This window comes from Balaenoptera acutorostrata, chromosome 9 (genome assembly GCF_949987535.1).
Source record: "Balaenoptera acutorostrata chromosome 9, mBalAcu1.1, whole genome shotgun sequence".
In the NCBI taxonomy this organism is placed as follows: domain Eukaryota; kingdom Metazoa; phylum Chordata; class Mammalia; order Artiodactyla; family Balaenopteridae; genus Balaenoptera; species Balaenoptera acutorostrata.
In genome coordinates this window covers 52067665-52087365 of record NC_080072.1, presented here as the reverse complement: position 1 = coordinate 52087365, position 19701 = coordinate 52067665, and the positions used below count along the sequence as shown (strand labels likewise).

Here is a 19701-nt window from a genome sequence, read left to right as displayed (position 1 = left end):
GGAGTTCTCTACTGCGTAAGGAAAATTGACAGGCAGAGCTGAGCCACCCCAGACAGTAGAGGCGTCCTGAGAACTCAGTTGGTGTTGAGACTGTACCCTGCAGACCCAGGGTTCCTAGGGGGAGAAGCCTCAGGAGCCACGATGGGGCAAGTGGGGGCATCCAAGTGGACTTGGCCTCTGGCTTCTGCTTAAGCCGGAGCAACTGTTCCCCTTATCTGTGGGCTCCGTGCAGATTAAATTAGTTAAAAGGGTTCCAGCACCAAAACAAAAACAAACAAACAAAAAAGGCACTGGGTTAGATAATCAGTTATCAAAATGCAGGAAAGGAGAAGTTACATTTATCAGAGGCCTGCCACGGGCCAGGTACTATGCTGGCCACTTGAGTCTCTCACATAGCCACTTCTACATACACATTTGCTGTATGCCAGAGACATGCCAATTGTTTCGTATACATCACCTCACTTAATCCTCACCAGCTTCCCACAAGGATCCTGCAAGGTAGGTGTGAGTACCATCACCGTATTAGAGATGCGGAAACTGACATTCAGAGAGGTGAATTAACTTCCCCAAGGTCAGCTAACTAGTAAGTGGATTAGGTGAGGTCTAAATTCACATCTTTCTGGAGCAAAGCTGCTTCTTTCTGCCACACTGTGTGCCCCACTGTGAGCCAGAAGAGGAGTCAAACTCCAGATGGGGACTACTGTAAGAATTCAGTGAGACACTACATATAAAGTGCTGAGTACAGTGCCTGGCACACAGCAGCTGTTCCACAAACGGTAGTTACCTCATTCGGTTGGCAACATGTATTGACTCCTTCTGTGAGTAGGGCCCTATGCTAGGTGCTGGAGCTATAGCGATGAATAAAACATGGGCTTTGTCACTACGGACCTCATGTGTGGAGTAAGCAGACATAAACAGTCAGTTAAATAAGTGCTCTGGAGGTCCCGGGGCCAGGGCAACAGTCTCCTTAGACAATTTGGTATTTAAGCTGAGATCACTTAGAGGTAGGTGGGAATAGAGAAGACTTTTGTGCTGAGGGAGCAGTGTGAGCAAAAGGCCCAGAGGCAGGAATACCCATCCCTGAGGGGAAGTGATGAAACAGACCTAACAAACCCTCGGAGGCCAGCTTCCTTCTGCAGCCAGACTGACTGTGAGCTGGCCAGGCCGCTGGCCAGTGCTGTACCAGCAGGTATGTGTGCATCTCACCATCAGAGCCTTCCACCCCAGTGGACTCGAGTGCTGAGAGGGGCTGGGTGGACAGGGAGGAGGAGGCAGATATATGGTTGGAGTCGGCAGAGCCAGGTGATGTATGTGGCGCCTGAGGGAGCTGCACGATGACGCGCTGGATTCCAACCAGCAAGTGTTGCTCCGCTGGGATCGGCGCCGAATTATTGCTCCATATGAAACCCCAGAACTGATGGGAGCTTTCAGTTACAGACTGATAGCAACAGCCGAAATTGGATTGTTTGCTATTTATTTTTTTTAACTTCTGTCAAGGTCACTACCTTAACAGGAAAACACTGCCCAAGCAGCAGGTATTTTTCATCCACTCTCCCTGCAAGAGCAATCTGCAGCCACAACTTTTGTGACAGGGCCATACCTTGGCAGCTCGCTTTCTAGAAAGTTGTCAGTATTACAGGGGCCCTAGGGGAAAGAAGCCTCCTGAAGACCCAGGTCTTTCCATCCCACTTCAAGACCTGCTTCCTTCCCCCACCCTCCATCCCCTGGCCTCCATAAATGCTTTATCATCAGACCCACGCACTCACCCCTCCTTGCCCAGTCTCCAGATAGTCCCACAGCTCCCACCTAGCCCAGTATTCCAGCTCCTTCAAGCCTCCTGTCTCCCAGAATTGTTCCGTGCTTTATGTATCCTTCCCTTCTCTGTACTCCTACACCACTCAGTCTAGCTGTTAATTTCTCTTTATATCTGTCATCAACTTCACTTTTGCAAATACTCACCAGATGCCTCCACTGTGCCAGGACCCGTGCCGGGAATAGCAGTGAGTAAAAGGCAATGCCTACCCTCAGGGAGCTCATAATTGATTTGGAAGACAGAATCATGAACATGCAACAAACTGGTTTTCAAGTAATTTTTTTTTAGTGATAAGTACAAGGCTAGAAATAGGCACACATGCTTTGGAACCATGAGGGAAATGGCTAATTCTGCCTGAGTAGTATTTGTGTACAGACCCTGCCTCACCTCCCGTGCCCAACTTTGAGCTCCCTGAGAGCAAGGCCTGGCTCTCCTCTTCTCCCTCGCAGCAGGACCAAGCTCGGGCCTCCTCCGTCTGCCTCTTCTGAAATGGACCAAGCCGGAGGCCAGACACATGCCAGGCACTCAGCATCATCTAAACCTCCCAGGGGGCAGGGTATAATCCTCCTCCTTCCACCTGCCCCACCTTTTCATCATTGCATGCACAGGGCCAGGCACACAGCAATTGCTGAATAGTTGTGTTTAATTGAAATGCAGTATCATTGAAGTAGAGGGTGTTCGTAGCTCTGGTTTAAAAACCGAAATGGTTTTCAAGAGGATAAGTGGAAGACTTCCCTGGTGGTGCAGTGGTTAAGAATCCGCCTGCCAACTCAGGGGTCACAGGTTCGAGCCCTGGTCTGGGAAGATCCCACATGTCGTGGAACAACTAAGCCCATGCGCCACCACTACTGAGCCTGCGCTCTAGAGCCCGTGGACCACAACTACTGAAGCCCGCACGCCTAGAGCCCGTGCTCCGCAACAAGAGAAGCCACCACAATGAGAAGCCCATGCACCGCAAAGAAGAGTAGCCCCCCGCTCACCACAACTAAAAGAAAGCCCGCGCGCAGCAACAAGGACCCAACACAGCCAAAAATAAAATAAATAAATAAATAAATTTATAAAAAAAGAAAAAGAGGATACGTGGAAAAGGAAAGGAACCTATATTTGTAAGCACTCAGTGCACATCAGCCATGATGCTAGGCACATTCTATATACATTATCATATTTAATCCCCAATTTACAGAGGAGAAAACTGGGGCAAAGTAACTTGCTCCAGGTAATAAGCACCTCTTGTAAGTGATAGAGCTGAGATTCGAACCAAATCTTCTGTCAGACGCCAGAGTTAAGGGTTAATTTACTAGCAGTACTTACTAGCAGGGTGAGGCAGGACCCCTGAGCAGTGGCCACCCGAGGTAGGGAGATGAGGTGAGGCCTAGGTCGAGGGGCAGGGGAAGGACTGGGCCAGCCTCCAGTGGTCATGAGCCAGAGCTGTGCATCAGGACCCCCAGAGAAAAAAACCTGTGTTTTTCCCCCCTGGCTTGGGGGATAGAATGAAACTAGGATCCTCCTGGGCCCAGCACTCCTGAGCCACCTTCCCTCTCTCCCCACAGTACCAAGAGAAGCAGCGGAAACGTGAGGCCGAGGAACGGCGCCGCTTTCCTCTGGAGCAGCGGCTGAAAGAGCACATCATTGGCCAGGAGAGTGCCATCGCCACAGTAGGTGCTGGTGAGTATGCGAGATGCTGGCCCACACCAAAAAGGGCGAGGAGGCTCGCGGTCTGCCACAATGAGGTGTAGTCCTGCTGTCTCCATGCTGGGGAGAAGTGGCTAATAATATTACAACATAACATTTGTTGAGTACTTCCTATGTTCCAGGCAGTGTTCTAAGCTCTTTGCATATGTTGTGTCATTTAATCTTTACAGCAACCCTATGAGGTTGGTGCCATTAAATTCCTCTTTTACAGATGAGGAAGCTGAGACAGAGCACTTCAGTAATTTGCTCAAGGCTGCTTTCATATGCTTTGAATTTAACTCTGACCTTCATCTGGTCTACTGCCCCCACCCCACCCCCATTTTTCAGGTGGGGAAACTGAGACCCAGAGAGGAACAGGAGTTTGTCCATCACTAGTAACGTATCAGTTGAGCCAGAACTAGAACTTTTATCTTCTGTCTTCCAGCACAGGACTCTGCCACACTTCAGTATAATTTGTCAGCAGCTGGCTCAATTTTGGGGAAAACATTCTGAACAAGTCTTGAGTGCCTTCTTCTCCACCTCAGAAGTTCTTTATGTCTGATACTTTGACCCCTGGGAGCTAGACTGCCTGCTGGTGTAACTCCTAATCTAATGGCCCTCCTCCCCATGCAGATCCCACTAGAGAGATATATCAAACTGAGATTCTGCTCAGGATGTTGGCCGCACTATTGTTCCTCTACTCAGGTGCATGACTCCCTGAGGGTGACCTCAGACAGGTGAGGTAAGGTCAGTGGAACCCTATGCCTGGCTTAGACAAGGGGTATTCCCCAGGGCAGTGGTTCTCAAAGTGGTCTCTGGACCAGCAGCACCAGCATCCTCTGGGAACTTGTTAGAAATGTAGATCTGAGGCCTCAGCCCAGACCTATGGAATAAGAAGTTCTGGCAGGGGGCCCCAGAAATCTGTGGGTTTTGTTTTTTAATTTATTTATTTTTTTGGCCACGCCATGCAGCTTATGGGATCTTAGTTCTCCGACCAGGGATTGAACCCAGGCCCTCGGCAGTGAAAGCACAGAGTCCTAACCACTGGGCCCCCAGGGAATTCCCCAGAAATCTGTGTTTTAACAGGCCCTGCAGGCAATCTGATGCTCAGCTCAAGTTTAAAAACCTCTTCCCGGGACTTCCCTGGAGGTCCAGTGGTTAGGACTCTGTGCTTCCACTGCAGAGGGTGCAGGTTCAGTCCCCGGTCGGGGACTGGGATCCCGCGTGCCACGTGGCTTGGCCAAAAAAAAAAAAAAGAAAATTAAAAACCTCTTCCCTATGATGTCGTGGTCAGTCCCACTCACATGTTGCATCTAGTGCTGCATCTAGTCCCACCAGAGGCAGCCCAGCGACTGCCAACGCCAGCACCAGATTCTGCTTGCCGGTAAAAAGAGATATGAGTCTGAAATTGTGGTGCCCCTCTGGAACATTCTGGAGTGGCCTTGTCAGCCCTAGAAAACCTATTAGAGGAGTCATTGAACAATGAAAGCAGTCACCCCTGTGACACACCAAGCCCAGCCAGTCTCCATCATCCTCACACACCAGTGGGACTGTTAATTTCTCTTTATATCTGTCATCAACTTCGTTTTTGCAAGTATTCATCAGATGCCTCACACACCAGTAGGATCGTGAGCCCCTCATCAGGGGCCTGACTATCAGTGAATAAGAGGAGCCCATAGGGAATTCCCTGGTGGCGCAGTGGGTAAGACTCCGCGCTCCCAGTGCAGAGGGCCCAGGTTCAATCCCTGGTCAGGGAACTAGAGCCCACATGCATGCTGCAACTAAGAATTCACATGCCACAACTAAGGTGCGCACTTGTCACAAGTAAGGAGCCCTGGAGCTGCAACTAAGGAGCACACCTGCCACAACTAAGGAGCCCACATGCTGCAACTAAGGAGCCCACCTGACGCAACTAAGAGGACCCAGTACAACCAAAATAAATTAATTAATTAAAAAAAAAAAAAGAGGAGCCCATAGACCAGAGCTGCCTCACCAGCTAGAGGTCAGAAGGCTGCCTGCAGGCACACACAGAAGCCAGGGAAAGCTTTTATGAATACACAAGTTCCTGCTACTCAGGCCCAGACTACACCAGGCTGCCCTTTTGGGTCTGGATACAGACAGCCACCCTCAGCCACCACCTTGGAGGTGGCAACACCCCACTTTGTGTCTGAGGTAGAGGGGAAGGAGACCTGGGAGCTCTTGAGTTGAAGAAGAGAAGGAGGAGGAGCCCATGGGAGAGACAGATGACCTAGCAGAGATCTGAGAAAGCATATCCTGCTGGAGTCTTATGTCCACTTGGGCCAGAACTGCAGCTGCCATCATGATATTTTCCCCCCACTTCTTACACAGCCCTTTCCTAGCAGGTTGCCTGCTCCTCTTACCTTCTGCTACTCACTAGCTTCTCAAGCCCATAAGCTATGAAGCTCCCAGAAGTAGTTGGGGGGGAGAGGGAGGATCAACCAGGGCTCAAATCGTAGGTGGGCCACTTACCAGCTGTGCAACTCAGGCTGATCATTCAGCTTCTTTGAGCGTCAGTTTCCTCATCTCTGTACCAGGGAACCAAATCCAGGACTGTCGGACTGTAAAGCACATGCTCCTTCCAGTATGTACCAGATAGCACTCAATAAAATCTAGTCCCCTTCCTCAAGATGTTTACCACCTAGGGTTGGGTACTGTGCTCTATAGGTCAGGCCCACAGTTATTTCCTTCAACCTGGGACTTATCCCTAGTCCTAGCCCCAGACTGGCCTCTTCCCCTGGTCCTACACCACCTTGTCTGTCCCTGCCCTTGGCCCAGAGCAGGAGTAGATGATTCCACTCCCCACCTCCTAGGAGCTGTCAGAATGTCTGCCCCGAGTGCTTCCTTCTACCCAAAGCTCCATTCTGTCACCCGAACTGCCTCAGATCTGGAGGCAGATCTTTGTCCTGTGGTATGTAGGTTGACCCTGCTATGGCTCCAGTGATGCTGGAAAAGATACAGAGGCCGTGGATGGCCTGGGCTGCAGGGTTGGTATGTTCTCTTCCATTTGTAAGGCAGTAACTGTGCACCCACCTTGCTAGAGGCCCTGCAGCCAGGGATCACACTGATAATAGATTGTGTTCGGCTACCAACTCAGGTGAAGCATGAGGCACTCTGGGTTGGAATTTGTGGCAGGTAAGCAGCAGCCAGTGCCTCAGGACCTCAAGACTGAAGTAGGTGCAGGAGAGGGAGGCGGATCTAGAGGGTAAGCCAGACCTCCCTGGGTCCTCTAGGCTAGTGTCAGATGTGTGCTGGGGGCTGGCTGGGTGGAGCCTGGCACCCCAGGGGTACCACGAGGATGCGCAGGCAGAGAAGTGCCGCAGAATGAATTGATTTGATAAATGGCCATTTATTACCCTCACGAATTGACTGAAACCAATTTCGGTCACATCAACCCCTGGTAAGTGCTGGGATATTGATTTGTGCAAAGTAATACAGTGAATTTATCAGTGTGATCCCCAGCTGCAGGGCTTCTAGCAAGGCTGGCGCACAGTTACCGCCTTACAAATGGAGGAGATAAAGCACCAGCCCCACAGCCCAGGCCCCCATGGCCTCTTTGGTCTTCTGGGGTCACTGGAGCCAAAGCAGGGCCAACCTACAGACCACAAGCCAGAGCACTGACATTGAAAGTGAGGCTCTCCATCCAGAATGCAGAGCCGTTCTTTTTTTTTTTTTTTTTTTTAAATTTATTTATTTTATTTTTATTTAATTTTGGCTGCGTTGGGTCTTTATTGCTGCAGGCGGGCTTTCTCTAGTTGCAGAGAGCGGGGGCTACTCTTCATTGCGGTGGCTTCTCTTGTTGCGGAGCACGGGCTCTGGAGCGCAGGCTCAGTAGTTGTGGCGCACAGGCCCAGTTGCTCCGCGGCATGTGGGACCATCCCGGACCAGGGCTCGAACCTGTGTCCCCTGCACTGGCAGGCAGATTCTTAACCGCTGCGCCACCAGGGAAGCCCACAGAGCCGTTCTTGATCATGGGGAAGGGGAGGATGCCTGTTCTATTGGGCAGACCTCCTGGGAGCTCAGAGCCTCTGTGCCCCACCATCCTCAGAAACGCAAGCAGTTGTCTATTCAGCCCATTCAGAGCTAAACTCCGCCCCCCTCCTCCAACCCACCCGCCTCCCATGTTCCTAGCTCAGTAAAGGCACTACCGTTCCCTGGTCTCCTAAATTGAAACTTAGGTGTTTCCTTGGTCCTTCCCTCCCCCTCACCCCTCACAGCCCATCAAGTTCTATCATTGTAACTCTCTGTTCTTCTCCCCTCTGTTCCTGATACCACTGCCCCAGCTCAGGACCTCAGTATCTCCCATGTGAACCAAGCAGTGGCCTCCTCACTGGTGTCTCTGCCTCCTTTTCTTTCCCTATTATCACTTCTCCCCAGCTAGAGTCAGCTTTGTAAAGTGTAGGGGGAAAAAAAAAAACCTGTTTAAGATCTTTGAGTGGCTGCCCTAGCCTGGCATACAAGGCCCACCCCTGCTGCTCCCACTCCTCGGTTGCCCCCACCCGTCCCCACTTGGCACTGCACAAAACGGCTGCTTCTGCATGTGCTGTGTTGATCTCCTGCCTGCATTTGTTGATGCTGCCCTCTCTGCTTGTAATTCCCTTTCTTCTGGCCCCTTCCCCACCCCAGCCCTGCCCGTCTCCCACACTCGGGCTGGTTTTTACTTAGCCTAACTCAGTTCAGGAGCAATAGACTGTAGACTCCTGAGGGCAGAGACCATGACTGAATCATTTTTGTTTGCCCAGTTCCTGGCACAGCACTCTGCTCGAAGTAGATGCTTAGTGAAGTTTGTCAAATTAATTATTTTGGTATGGCCCTTTGTCCATCTCTGTGATGTGCTCTGAGGAAAGAAGAGAAGCTGTAAGCCTGCTTTCTAGTTGTTCACAAGCATACTAGGAATGTGACTGTAGCAAAATAGTTAATTACAACACCCGTACTACTCAGCCTTTGACCCCTTTTCCCCAGACCTGCTCCAAGAAGCTTTTTCTGGGCAGCAGGTCATCCTGCACACCCTGTCGCTCCCTCTGAGCAGGGGCCTGTCCTCAGAACCCATTGCATCTGGTCCCAGTTGACTCCAGCCCATGAACTCCCCCGGGGAGCTCTACCACCTTGACTGCTCTTCCAAGGTCTGGCCTGAATTCAGAATCTCAACATCAGCCATGTGCACACAGTAGGCGCACCATCCTGTCTTGTGCTCCACGTCCCTCTTTGACTAATCCAAAAATGTAATCTTCCTAAGCACTGCACCTTTCTGGACCCTCCCTTGGAGTCCTGTTTCTAATCTGAGAAATACATCCAGGTCATCCCTGAGTTGTAGAGAGGCAGTGACTGATTTAGAAAACTTCTTACAGTTCCACTTCCCCACCTCACCACTCCAGGTGTCCCTCCTGTGCGCCTGTTGTTCTTATTGTCTGGACTACCCTGCCCTTCCACTCACCTGCCGGGACCTTCAACACCCAGGCCTCCTCCAGGAAGCCTTCCTTAGCCCTCCACCTGGGTGCAGGGCCCTTTCTCTGGGCTTCCTGTGGACATCTTTTTAAACTGAATTTACCACATGGCATCAGTTTGTATGTCTTTCTCCCTCCCAAGGTCAGGAACTACCTCTCATTCAGGTCTGTTTCCCCAGGGTTGGTACACAGGTGTGTAAAAGGTTGAACTCAAGTGAACTCAAATGAACAAAGTCTGAGACCTTCTTGACGTTCTGCCTCTCCTCAGCACAGATTCTGATCTCAGCCTCTTTCTGGAAGGGTGCCAGTCTTCCCTTCAGGGATCCCTTACCTCACAGCATGCACACAGGCACATATAATGGGTGGGCTCAACAAAAGCTGTTTTTTGCAATTTTAATACGTAACCCCTTAGTAGCAATAGTTTGTCTTCAGAATGACTAATCCTTACAGACTAAGAAGAGAACTCTCTCTCATCATCCACCAAACCCAAGGCACCAGTATCCACTCAGTCAGCAGACACTTCTTGAGCTGTGCTCCTCGAACCTGTAAGCTTAGATAGGAAATTGCTAATAGACATTTAGATGACTCAGCCATGGAGTCCCTCTGAAGGACAGGTTTCCCTAGGAGGTGGCACAAGCGTGGAACAAACATGTTCCAGTTAGGTTAAAAAAATCTCTCCCACTGCATCACCAGAACTTATCAGGAAAGATGAGTCAGCCTGCCCAGACTCCCCCGGAACCTTGAGCTAGATGGAGGCAAAGGCCTGGCATGGGAGGAGGAGGCAGTACTTTTGTCTCACTTTGGTTTTGCACACACCAGGGCTTTCCTCCTGGAATGTCCCTTCATACCCAGACTGCCTGGCCATCTCCCCCTCATACTTCAGGCACAAATGGCTCTTCCCACACTTCTCCCAGTGCTCCCATCCCACTTGGAACCCACAGTTTTTATAGCAGCGTTCAACCAAAAGGCACAAACCTTGTTTTAGGCTTCTTTGTAGGTGCCCCAGCACTCAACACAGAGCTTTTTTGCTGAACAAATGGATAAGGCTCCCTGGAGAGAGGTTAAGAAGAGAGTAGAAACCTTATTCACCCAAGGGTAGTAGTAGTAGTAACCAGTTGAAGCCATAAGAGACTCTTGGGTCCAGGCCTCACTCTTCTCTGTAAAATAGGAGTTGAAGTGTCTGTTCTTTTCCACTTGTGATTCCAGAAAAACCAAGAATTAATTCATTTAGTCAGCACACATTAAACCAGTGATGGGCAAGAGTCCCTTGGGAAATAGAATGTCTAGCACATGCACCCACGGAATACACAGATTGGGGCACACCTCCCCCTGATACGAGGGCACAGACAGATGAAACCTGTTCCACTGCCCCTCTTTGAGCCTCAGTCTCTTCTTCTGTAAAATGGAGGTAATGTCTACTTCTCTGAATTATTGTAAGGATGAAAGAGAGATCTGTAAAATGGCAAAGCTAATGGCAGCTGCCACTACTGCTGCTATGACCACCATTATTTTTATTATTATTCCATTCTTTGAAACTTATAAAATACTATAGCCATTAACTCATTTTAATCTTCATGTGGGGCTGACTGAGCATGTATGGCTCTTCCCATTTTATAGATGAAGAAACCAAGCCTCTAAATCAGTAAGTGTTTTACTCAAAGTCAATCAACTAATAAGTGGCAGAGCCAGGACTCCAAACTAGGTCCTGTAACTCCTGCCCTCTCCACCATACTGCCCCATAGATGAACATAGGAGTTAATGGAGCAGATGTGATGTGGTGGAGTAAACAGGAAAGAGTTGTTGCAGGTGAGACTTAGGATGGTCTGGTAGTGGTTGACATGGTCAGGAGAAGACGTTCTGGTAAGGGGAAGAACCCAGCAAGGAGGCCCTGGAGCTGGCTCAGCATGTGGAGAGGCTGCCAAGCCTGTTGGAGCTTTCAGAGATGGGACTGGCCAGAGAAGGGGCTGAGCTGCCTGCTCAGGGGACCTGACACCATCTCAAGCCCAGAGAGCAGGGGTCAGGATATGGTCAGGGGCAGGGGCCCCTGAGACCATGTATGGAATGGCTGAGCCAGCCAGACTGGAAGACTGCAGCAGGGTGGCTTTCCAGGTGAGGTGAGGGAATGAGGAGATGTTGTGGTAGGGGAGAGCCAACTCCTTTCTCTAAACTCCTGAAGCACCAGTTCATGCTCAGGAGCTAGCCAGAGCCAGGGTTAAAGCCCAGGTTCATTTATTTACCTGTGTAACCTTGAGCAGGTCACCTAACTTCTTTATATATATTTCCTCGTCTGTAAAATGGGAATCAAGTTACCTGCCTTGCCAGCCTCATGGGTTCATAACCAGCCTCAAATGAAGTTATGTCTACAGAAGTTCTTTACAGACTCTGAAGTGCTAGCAGAGGAAGTTGCTGCATCTGCTTGTCCACAGTGAGAGCACCAGTACCTGTGGCCACATCCCAAATGGGCCTATCCAGGTCTCTGTCTGTCCCAGCCTCTGCCCCAGCCTGTCAGAACCCTAAGGCGCCCAGCCTTGGTCCTCAGCCACCCTGCCAACCACACACCCCAGGGCCCGCCTTCCCCAGTCTTTCCTAGCTGCTTCCATTTTTCATTCTGTCGGACGCCATCTGCTTGGCCATTTTTCTCTTCAGATATTATTAGAAATATCCAGAGTTGTAATTGTTTAATGGTTGGCATTTTGCCTGTTTCACGGGGAGCCCAGATTAAGCCCACCCCAGACTCATGCCCTGGGTCTGGCAGAATTGACCAGGGACAGCTGTGCAGTGGAGTCTGCTTGGCATTATAAAGAGCCCTCTCCCAGGTGCATTATTAGAAAAGAAGGGGGAAAAGATGGCCCCTGGCGTAATCCAATTCCGCATTCTCCATGGTGTTTTTGAACTGCATAGCCCAGAGGCATGCAGCTCTTGGTGGGCTGGGAAGCTTCCTGAAAGAGAAATCAAGATCAGAACCTCAGGTTCATGACACCTGGGGAACCCTGGTCCCCCAGGCCACCTGTCTGAGTGATGCCTGGATACTTTTGCCTCCCCAAATACCCCCATGAAGCCTGAATCCAGTTTTTGCTCAGCTTCTTTCCAACGTAGATTCTCAACTTAGCCAACTTTTGGAAGAGTGTGACTCCTTTCATATGACCCCTTCTCTCACCCTGGCCTCAACACACATCCACACATAATGTTCACAGAAGTCTAGCCTTTGCCATTTTACAGTATCTCCACCTCCCCAAATACCCCCACCCACGGGGTCTTGTTTCTGTCAGGACACTAGGAGTTCCCTCTCACCAGGCTGGGACTTCTCCATCTTCATCCCCAGCCTTCAGATACCTATGAGGCCTGTGGATTCCCATCATGGCCAGGCCTTCCAGAGGACCAAGCCAGTCAGTTTAGAGATGATCTGAGACCTAGCCCAAGGGAGAGGTTAGACTGAGTGTTTTCTCAGGCCCCTCTCAGGAGTCTCAGGGAGTATCTCCCGGGCAGACAGAGTGGCTAGTCTGGTGTCCATGAGGTTGCACAGTTTCTGTTTCTGCTGAGGCCAGAACTAGAAAGTATCTTAGGTAGAAGCATTAGAGATTGAGGTGAGAAAGCCCACAGTGTGGACCTGAACTCCTAAGACAGGAATTCGAGACCTCTTTGATCTGATCCCACCCACAAGTACTCATGTTCATTCCTGTCTCTCCACCTCTGTCATGCTGCCGCTTTTGCCCCCTCCAGACCCCACCCAGTCTCTGTGATCTGTCATCAGTCCCACTTCTTCCAAAAGCCTTCCCTGATCTCTCTAGCTGCTTCTTTGAAACCCAACCACACAGATTATACCACACAGTATATATAGCATTTAGGATCTTTGCACCTCAAGAATGGACGATGCTTCCCTAAGACTGTCAACTCTTCCTCCATTGACTTGGTTTCCAAGCCTTGTCCTCTAACATATATCCTTTTGCTCATCTCCCCTCAACACTCTGGGGACCAGACCATATATGCTGTTCCATCTGCAGGATGACCTTGACATTGCACAGCGGTCTCTCCCCTTCCTTATTCTGACGGCCATGTTTCCATTTAACACAACCCAAATTGATACTAGCTTTTGTAAGTAGCCATATGTGACAAAAAAAAAAGACAGGTTTAGAGATGCAACTCTTACCATCTCCACCAGTCAGCTGGTAATCTACTAGTTGTGTGACTTGGGCAGAGCTCTTTATCTCTTGTTTCAGTTTCCTGTTCAGTATGATGGAGTTGAAAATAATATTTTCCACTCAGGGTATGGGTCTTGAGTAATAAAATGTTGGCCGGTTTTCCATTGGGCCTAGCAGATAGCATGTTTAATAAATGATTCTTCTGATGGTTCTGCCTCATTCTGTTCCTACTCTTATACTTGAGTGATGCTTCTGAGCCTGACTCTCCCACTCTGTGGTTGGGCATTTAATTTCCTCATCTTGCACATAGAACCCTTGAAGAGGAGAGGTCAGCACTCACTCTAGCAGAGCTGAGCCCCGGGGAACCTAGTACATGTTTATTCCCCTTCCCCCACCTCTGCCCAGTGGAGGCCATGTTGGTGGAGGTGCTAACCAAGTGGCTCACCCTTCCGTGCCCTGAGCTCCACACTACCCTTCACTGGCTTCCAGAAAGTTCATTTGACTGTATTTCCTAACAGCAGACGAGACCTTAGTTCCCCCAAATGGGAAAGAGTTCAGAGCTCACACCCCAGATCCCCAAGGGCCTGCCATGGGCTTCTGCCTCTCCCATTTGCATAGGGGCAGGCTCAGACTCCCACCAGTGGTGAGTAGATGGGTTACCAGTGGAGAGCTAAAGTTCCTCTCGAATTCTCCTTCACCAGCCCCCCACCCCCTTCACCTCCATTCACCATCCACCCGCCTTTCAGTTTCCTTGGCAACGCTGAGTGCTCATCCTGGAAAACTTTATCCGAAATCTGCTCTGGGCAGCTTTCCAAATCCATGCTAACCTGATTAGGTGTCTCTAGGGGCCTTGCCAGCTAATCAGATTAGGCAGCACTAATGGTAGTGAGGACTTTGAGTGGGCGCAGAGCAGTAAAACATATTGTATACTTAGTGATAATTATCCTGCCTTTTGTGTCATTGATTTATCTGCCTCCCTCCCTGTCCTCCCTTCTTATGTGTTTGGCCATAGCGATCCGGAGGAAGGAGAATGGCTGGTACGACGAAGAACACCCTCTGGTCTTCCTCTTCCTGGGATCATCTGGAATAGGTAACTGGGAGTAGATCAGCCTGTGGGGAAGGAGAGCTGGGGGAGCCCCAGCTGCTATGGGCCAGAGTCACACGACCCACCTCTCGTTCAAATCTAGCTCCCAAAACAACTGCCTCCAAATTACAGAGCCAGCAAGAGGATCATCTGTCACATTAGGAACAGCTGGAATTATGCCCCTTCCTCTGGAAGCTGTGGTGCAGGGCCTACTTCACCTGGAAGGCCAGGCCCTTGGGGTCCTGTGAGTCCTGGTCCAGCCACTCTGCAACCCCAGAGGCTGCCCTTTAGGAATTGAACCACCTCCACTGCCCAGTGCACCAGCCTTATCTAGTGTAGCCTGGGACATAACCCTCTAGGAAGCTAAAGAAAGCCCCTGATGGCCAGCACAGTGCTAAGTGCATAATTGGTTGCGGTGAAATGGGTTGGGGATTTTTATAGCCATTTGGGCTGGATTATCTGAGGCATTCTCACCCCCTCACTCTCTGCCCTCACAGATACTTCCCACTGCCACCACCACACCACCACCACCTCCCGTTGTCTTTTTTTTTTTTCTCTCCCATTGTCTTGATAGGGAATTTCATGCATCTGTTGCCTCCTCTTCCCCTCTCAGCATCTTCATGGGTGCTCCCTCAGATGTAGGGTCCCAAAGGGTTACCATCACCTCACATGATACTATAGAACTTGACCCATACCAGATGGTGACTTCCAAAGGCTTGACCGTCATGCCAAATGGCCCTTCAGAGCCACCACTTCGGTATTATCATTCCTTCTTTTCGTTACAAAGCAAGGCTGTGAAGCCAAGGAGAGGTGCTTTTTATCCTCTCCCAGCCTCTATTTGGCCCGTGGCTCCAGGGCCTGGCTGGATGGCAAGACCGTGGGTGTCCAGAGAGATACAGTGCAGTGAGCCAGGAAGTCAGGGTGCTCCTAGGAGAGGCAAGGTTTATGCTGGGCTTCAAAGGACAGGGTGGCTCTGGATTGTAAGAGTCAACCTCTCACTCTTAGGATGCTGCTGTAGAGAAAAGGCTTCAGTCCCCATCCACAGAAAAATCAAGGTGCAATGCAGACTTAGATTCTGGTCCCAGCTTTACCATTAATTCCCTTCGTGACTTTGAGAGAGTCACTCACCCTCTCTGAGCCTTAACATTCCCAGCCATAACATACATTATTTCCAGCATCCATGCATTTCTAATATTCTTTTATCACAGGAGATAGTCATCTGGTCCTAACCCAACACTTCTCTTTTCCTTCTTACTAGGAAAAACAGAACTGGCCAAGCAGACAGCCAAATATATGCACAGAGATGCCAAAAAGGTAAGGGCTGGGATCTACACCCGATCGGCAGGCCATGGAGAGCTCACCACTCCTGCTAGCCCAAAAAATCCTAGGCTCCCTGAATCTGGCAATAGCCAATCAAAAAGATGGGCCCTGGCCCAGGAAGCAGGCCTCAGCTGTGGCCCCAACTTGGCTACCAATTACTCCAGGAATTTGGGCAAGTTATTCAACCTCTTTGTGCCTCAATTTCTTCATCTGTGAAATAGGATGAATAATCCTTGCCCTGCCTGGCTCTTGAGGCACTTGGAAGAACCCAGTGAGATTCATTTATACAACATTTCTAAGCATCTACTCTGTGCCGGGTATTGTACTAGATCCTGATAATACAGCATTCATTAAGACACTCCCCTGCCCTGAGGAGCTCAGTCTTGAGGGGGAGACAGCTTTAGAAACCTATCACTACTGTCCAGTGCCATCAAGGCCATGCTAGAGGGAGTCTCAGACCTGTAGGAGAAAAGTAGAAATAAGAGGATTTGCTTTTCTCCATTCTACATGAGCTTTTAAACATGATTTCTTAATGCCCTAAGCTATGAGGTGGTCACAGTCCCCTTTTTCCCATGACCCAGAGGCCTGGATTCTCCATAGGACAGGGCTGTGCCCATCCCCTTGTTCAGACTCTGGCTTTCCAAGGCCTGCTCAGTTTGACTTTCTAGACTGACAGGAAATACTTTCACACAGAGAGAAATGTCAGAGCAGTCCTTGGAGATTGCAGAAACATTTCAACTTAAAGCCACACATTCTTCTTCCTATTGGCCTTCCCAGTGTGGAGGCATCGCAGGTTGCCCACGACCCTGGATGCCCTTGCCTACTTTCTGTGGAAAGCCTCCCCAGCTGAGGTGATGAGGAATTGCCCAGGCCTCCGCCAGCCAAACTGCCAGCAACCGAGTCCTGGCCACCTCCTATCCTGCTTTTGCCTAGCTCCCCCTTCACCACCTCCCTGAGGGCCTGGCAGCCACAGAAACAAGGTAGCTCAGGCTGTGTCCTTCTGAGCCGCATTCATAGCACCCTTCTACTGACTCTGCCAGTAGCTGTCCGTGAGCTGTCTCAAAAGCTAGAGCAGACCCACTCAACAGGCAGGCAGGCAGGCAAGAAGCAGCGCATGGCATGCTAATATGCTCCAACCGAAATAGCATTTTTAAGACAATTCATCAGGTTGGCAGCGATTGAAACAATTAGCACTCTGGAGAGGGCCATAAACTAGCAAGACTATTAGGGAAGATGCAGTTACGGGCAGGAACCACCTGATTAGGGATGAAGAATTCCGAGTGGTTTAATTTTAATACTGTCAGAAAGGTTAATATTTAATTACAAATCATAATCTCCTTATCCAAGCTGTCTTAATATGTCTTCATACACAGTAGAAGTAGAAGGAAAGTATCTGCTGACTTGCTGGTGTAGAAAGGAGAAGGGGCTTGATAAAAGACTGATGATGCAAGTCATTTTTCAGTTGGAGCATCTAAACAAGAGACAGATTTCCACCAGTGCAGGGTGTCCTGAAAGCTGATGATGGCATCCTTCAGTACATGCCTCACCTAGGAGACGGAGTTAACACCGTCACCGCTTGGAGGCAGTGGTCTGGGTGATCCAGGCTCTGGAGTCAGCCATTCCTTGGCTCAGGTTCTACTGGTCCTAGATGGGTTGCTTTACCCCTCTAAGTTTCAGCTCTTGCCTCAAAGTGAAGCTAATCAGTCCTGTGTCTAAGGTTGTCATGAGCATCAAGTGAGATACTATGAATCACAGAGAACACAGGCTCTAGCACCCAGTAAGTGCCTTATCCCTTGTCTTACATTTATTCATCACGCCGTACTTTCCACAGCAGTACTCCCATCCATTGTCTTATTTGATCCTCTAAGGAAGATAGCATAAATGCTAAATTAGACCCACTTTTTAGATGAGAAAACTGAGACCCTACAGCGTTAAGGGTCCAAAGTCACCTGTTAGGGGAAGAAGTAAAATCAGAATCCAGTCTCTCAACTTGTCTCAAAACTGTTGTTCTCGGCCACAAGAGGAGGCTAGATTATAAACTTGTCCATTTGTCCCCATGTCACATAGGGAGATGAGAGGCATGAGAAGCCCAATATAACCATGTATTTTATTTTTAAATCATAGTTGTTGCTTCTATAAAACTTCTACCTTCACCAGCCCTGAGGACCAACTCATTACAGCATCTATGTCTAGCATAGATGTTCTCTGGCCATGTAACAGGCATGTTTGAGACGTGCCTTCAAAATCTGAGGGTTCTGGACTGTAAGCTGTCTAACCAGGGTACCTGACGTCGCCAGGACCCACAGAGTGATGTGTGGGAAGTGTCATGTACAGGGCCCAGTGTAAGGGAGGACTGAGCACTGACCTGGGAGTCGGTGACTTGAATTCGAGTTCTGGCTCTCTGATCCTTAGTTTCCTCATTTGTAAAGAGTCACAGTACCTCCAGACCTGGCTGCCTCACAAGGACTTGTTTGCACATTTTTATAATTTCTTTTTTATTATTATTAATTTATTTATTTTTGGCTGTGTTGGGTCTTCATTGCTGTGCGCGGGGGCTACTCTTCGTTGCAGTGCGCGGGCTTCTCATTGCAGTGGCTTCTCTTGTTGCAGAGCACGGGCTCTAGGCATGCGGGCTTCAGTAGTTGCGGCACCCGGGCTCAGTAGTTGCAGCTTGCAGGCTCAGTAGTTGTGGCATATGGGCTCAGTTGCTCCATGGCATGTGAGATCTTCCCAGACCAGGGCTCAAACCTATGTCCCCTGCCTTGGCAGGTGGATTCTGAACCACTGTGCCACCAAGGAGGTCCTATAATTTCTTTACCAGACTTGTGAGCTTATTTTTTTTCTCTCATTAACCTCTACTATTTCTCCCAAATTGAGCAGCTTTGTTAACTCCCATTATTAGGGTTAATAATCCTTGAGAAAAAACCTTAATGGCATTCTGTGATTTCATCCTGAAGTAGGGTGGTGAAGCCCTAAAGACTGCAGTTATAGTGGCAGTATGATGAAGGGATCAAGAGCAGGGCTCTGAGTCCAACACTAAACTACTCTGTGGAGTTGGCTGAGATCTCTGTTTACATCAGTTTTCTCATCTGTAAAATGGATTCAATAATGGTGCCTGTCTCATTGGATTATTATGAAGGTTAAGTGAGATAATGATGTAAAATGCTAAACACCATTCTTGGCACATAGTAAGCAATCAGTACATGTTAGATATAATTGTTATTATTGTTGCCTCACTTCTAGATAACCCTAAGGTAAGATCATTTGAAAACCAAAATTATTCCAGCCAGGAAAATCAAGCCCTTAGACTTGTTGAGAGTTACTCAGCAAATCAGTAGAAGGACTAGGATAAGAACCCAGGTAATTTGACATAAGCGTAAGTGAGCACTGAAGTTATACTCCCTGTTACCTTGGGACATTGATTGACACTGGTTCTGGACACAAAGCTCAGAACCCTTCAAATGAAGATGCTAAGAGCCCAGCTGATTGATGGAGTGGGAAATATGAGACAGGGGAGTATAGTGGCTAAGAGCACAGGCTTGGAGCCAGATTGTCAAGCTTGAGTGACCTTGGAAAAGTTACTTTAATCTGTGGCTCGGTTTTCTCATCTGTAAGGTGGGAATGATAATAGTACTTTTACCTCATAGACTTATACACATTCTAAGCCCTTTATAGCTTGCTTATTTAGAACATCGCCAGACACATAGTAAGCGCCCAGTGAGTGTCACCTATTATCCAGATACCCATCTCGTGGCTTTCAGCCCATTGCTCCCTCTGGGCAGCACTCCCAGCTTCCCCATGTCTATCTTCCCACGCTTCCTGAAGCCAGTGTTTCTCTTGGCCGAGCTGCCTGGGTCCCTCTGAAGATGCTTGCTGGCTAATGCTCCATGTCCTCTGATAACAGTGATCACCCCCTCATGACCTTAAGATCTTCTCCAAGGCCTTTCCCACCTCTTGGATTAGGTCCTCTCCTCAGGCCATAACATAAAGGAGAAACAGTGAGAGGGCATAAGGGCCTGAGTATATAGGAAGAAACTGCAGCTCCAGAAGGGAAGGCAGCCAAGGCCACACAGATAGTGGAGAACTGGGGCTGGAAGCCAAGCCTGGGGCTCTTTCTGCCACCCTGTACCTCACGTACAGAGTGACAGGACAGAGAAAAAAATAGAATACATCACAGACTGAATTTCTGGCCAGCAACCGAACTAGAGTATG

The 19701-nt window shown here is 49.3% G+C and overlaps 1 protein-coding gene across 2 annotated transcripts in view; it reads left to right on the top strand.

The window, feature by feature from the left end:
• The window catches only part of CLPB (ClpB family mitochondrial disaggregase), a 147157-nt gene that overhangs the window by 116833 nt on the left and 10623 nt on the right, over positions 1-19701 (top strand). For both annotated transcript variants that reach the window (XM_007173674.2, XM_057553322.1), the window contains exons 7-9: positions 3364-3478; positions 14098-14175; positions 15428-15483. In XM_007173674.2, coding sequence (XP_007173736.1) covers positions 3364-3478; positions 14098-14175; positions 15428-15483 — 249 coding nt within the window. The remainder of the gene's footprint in view (positions 1-3363; positions 3479-14097; positions 14176-15427; positions 15484-19701) is intronic.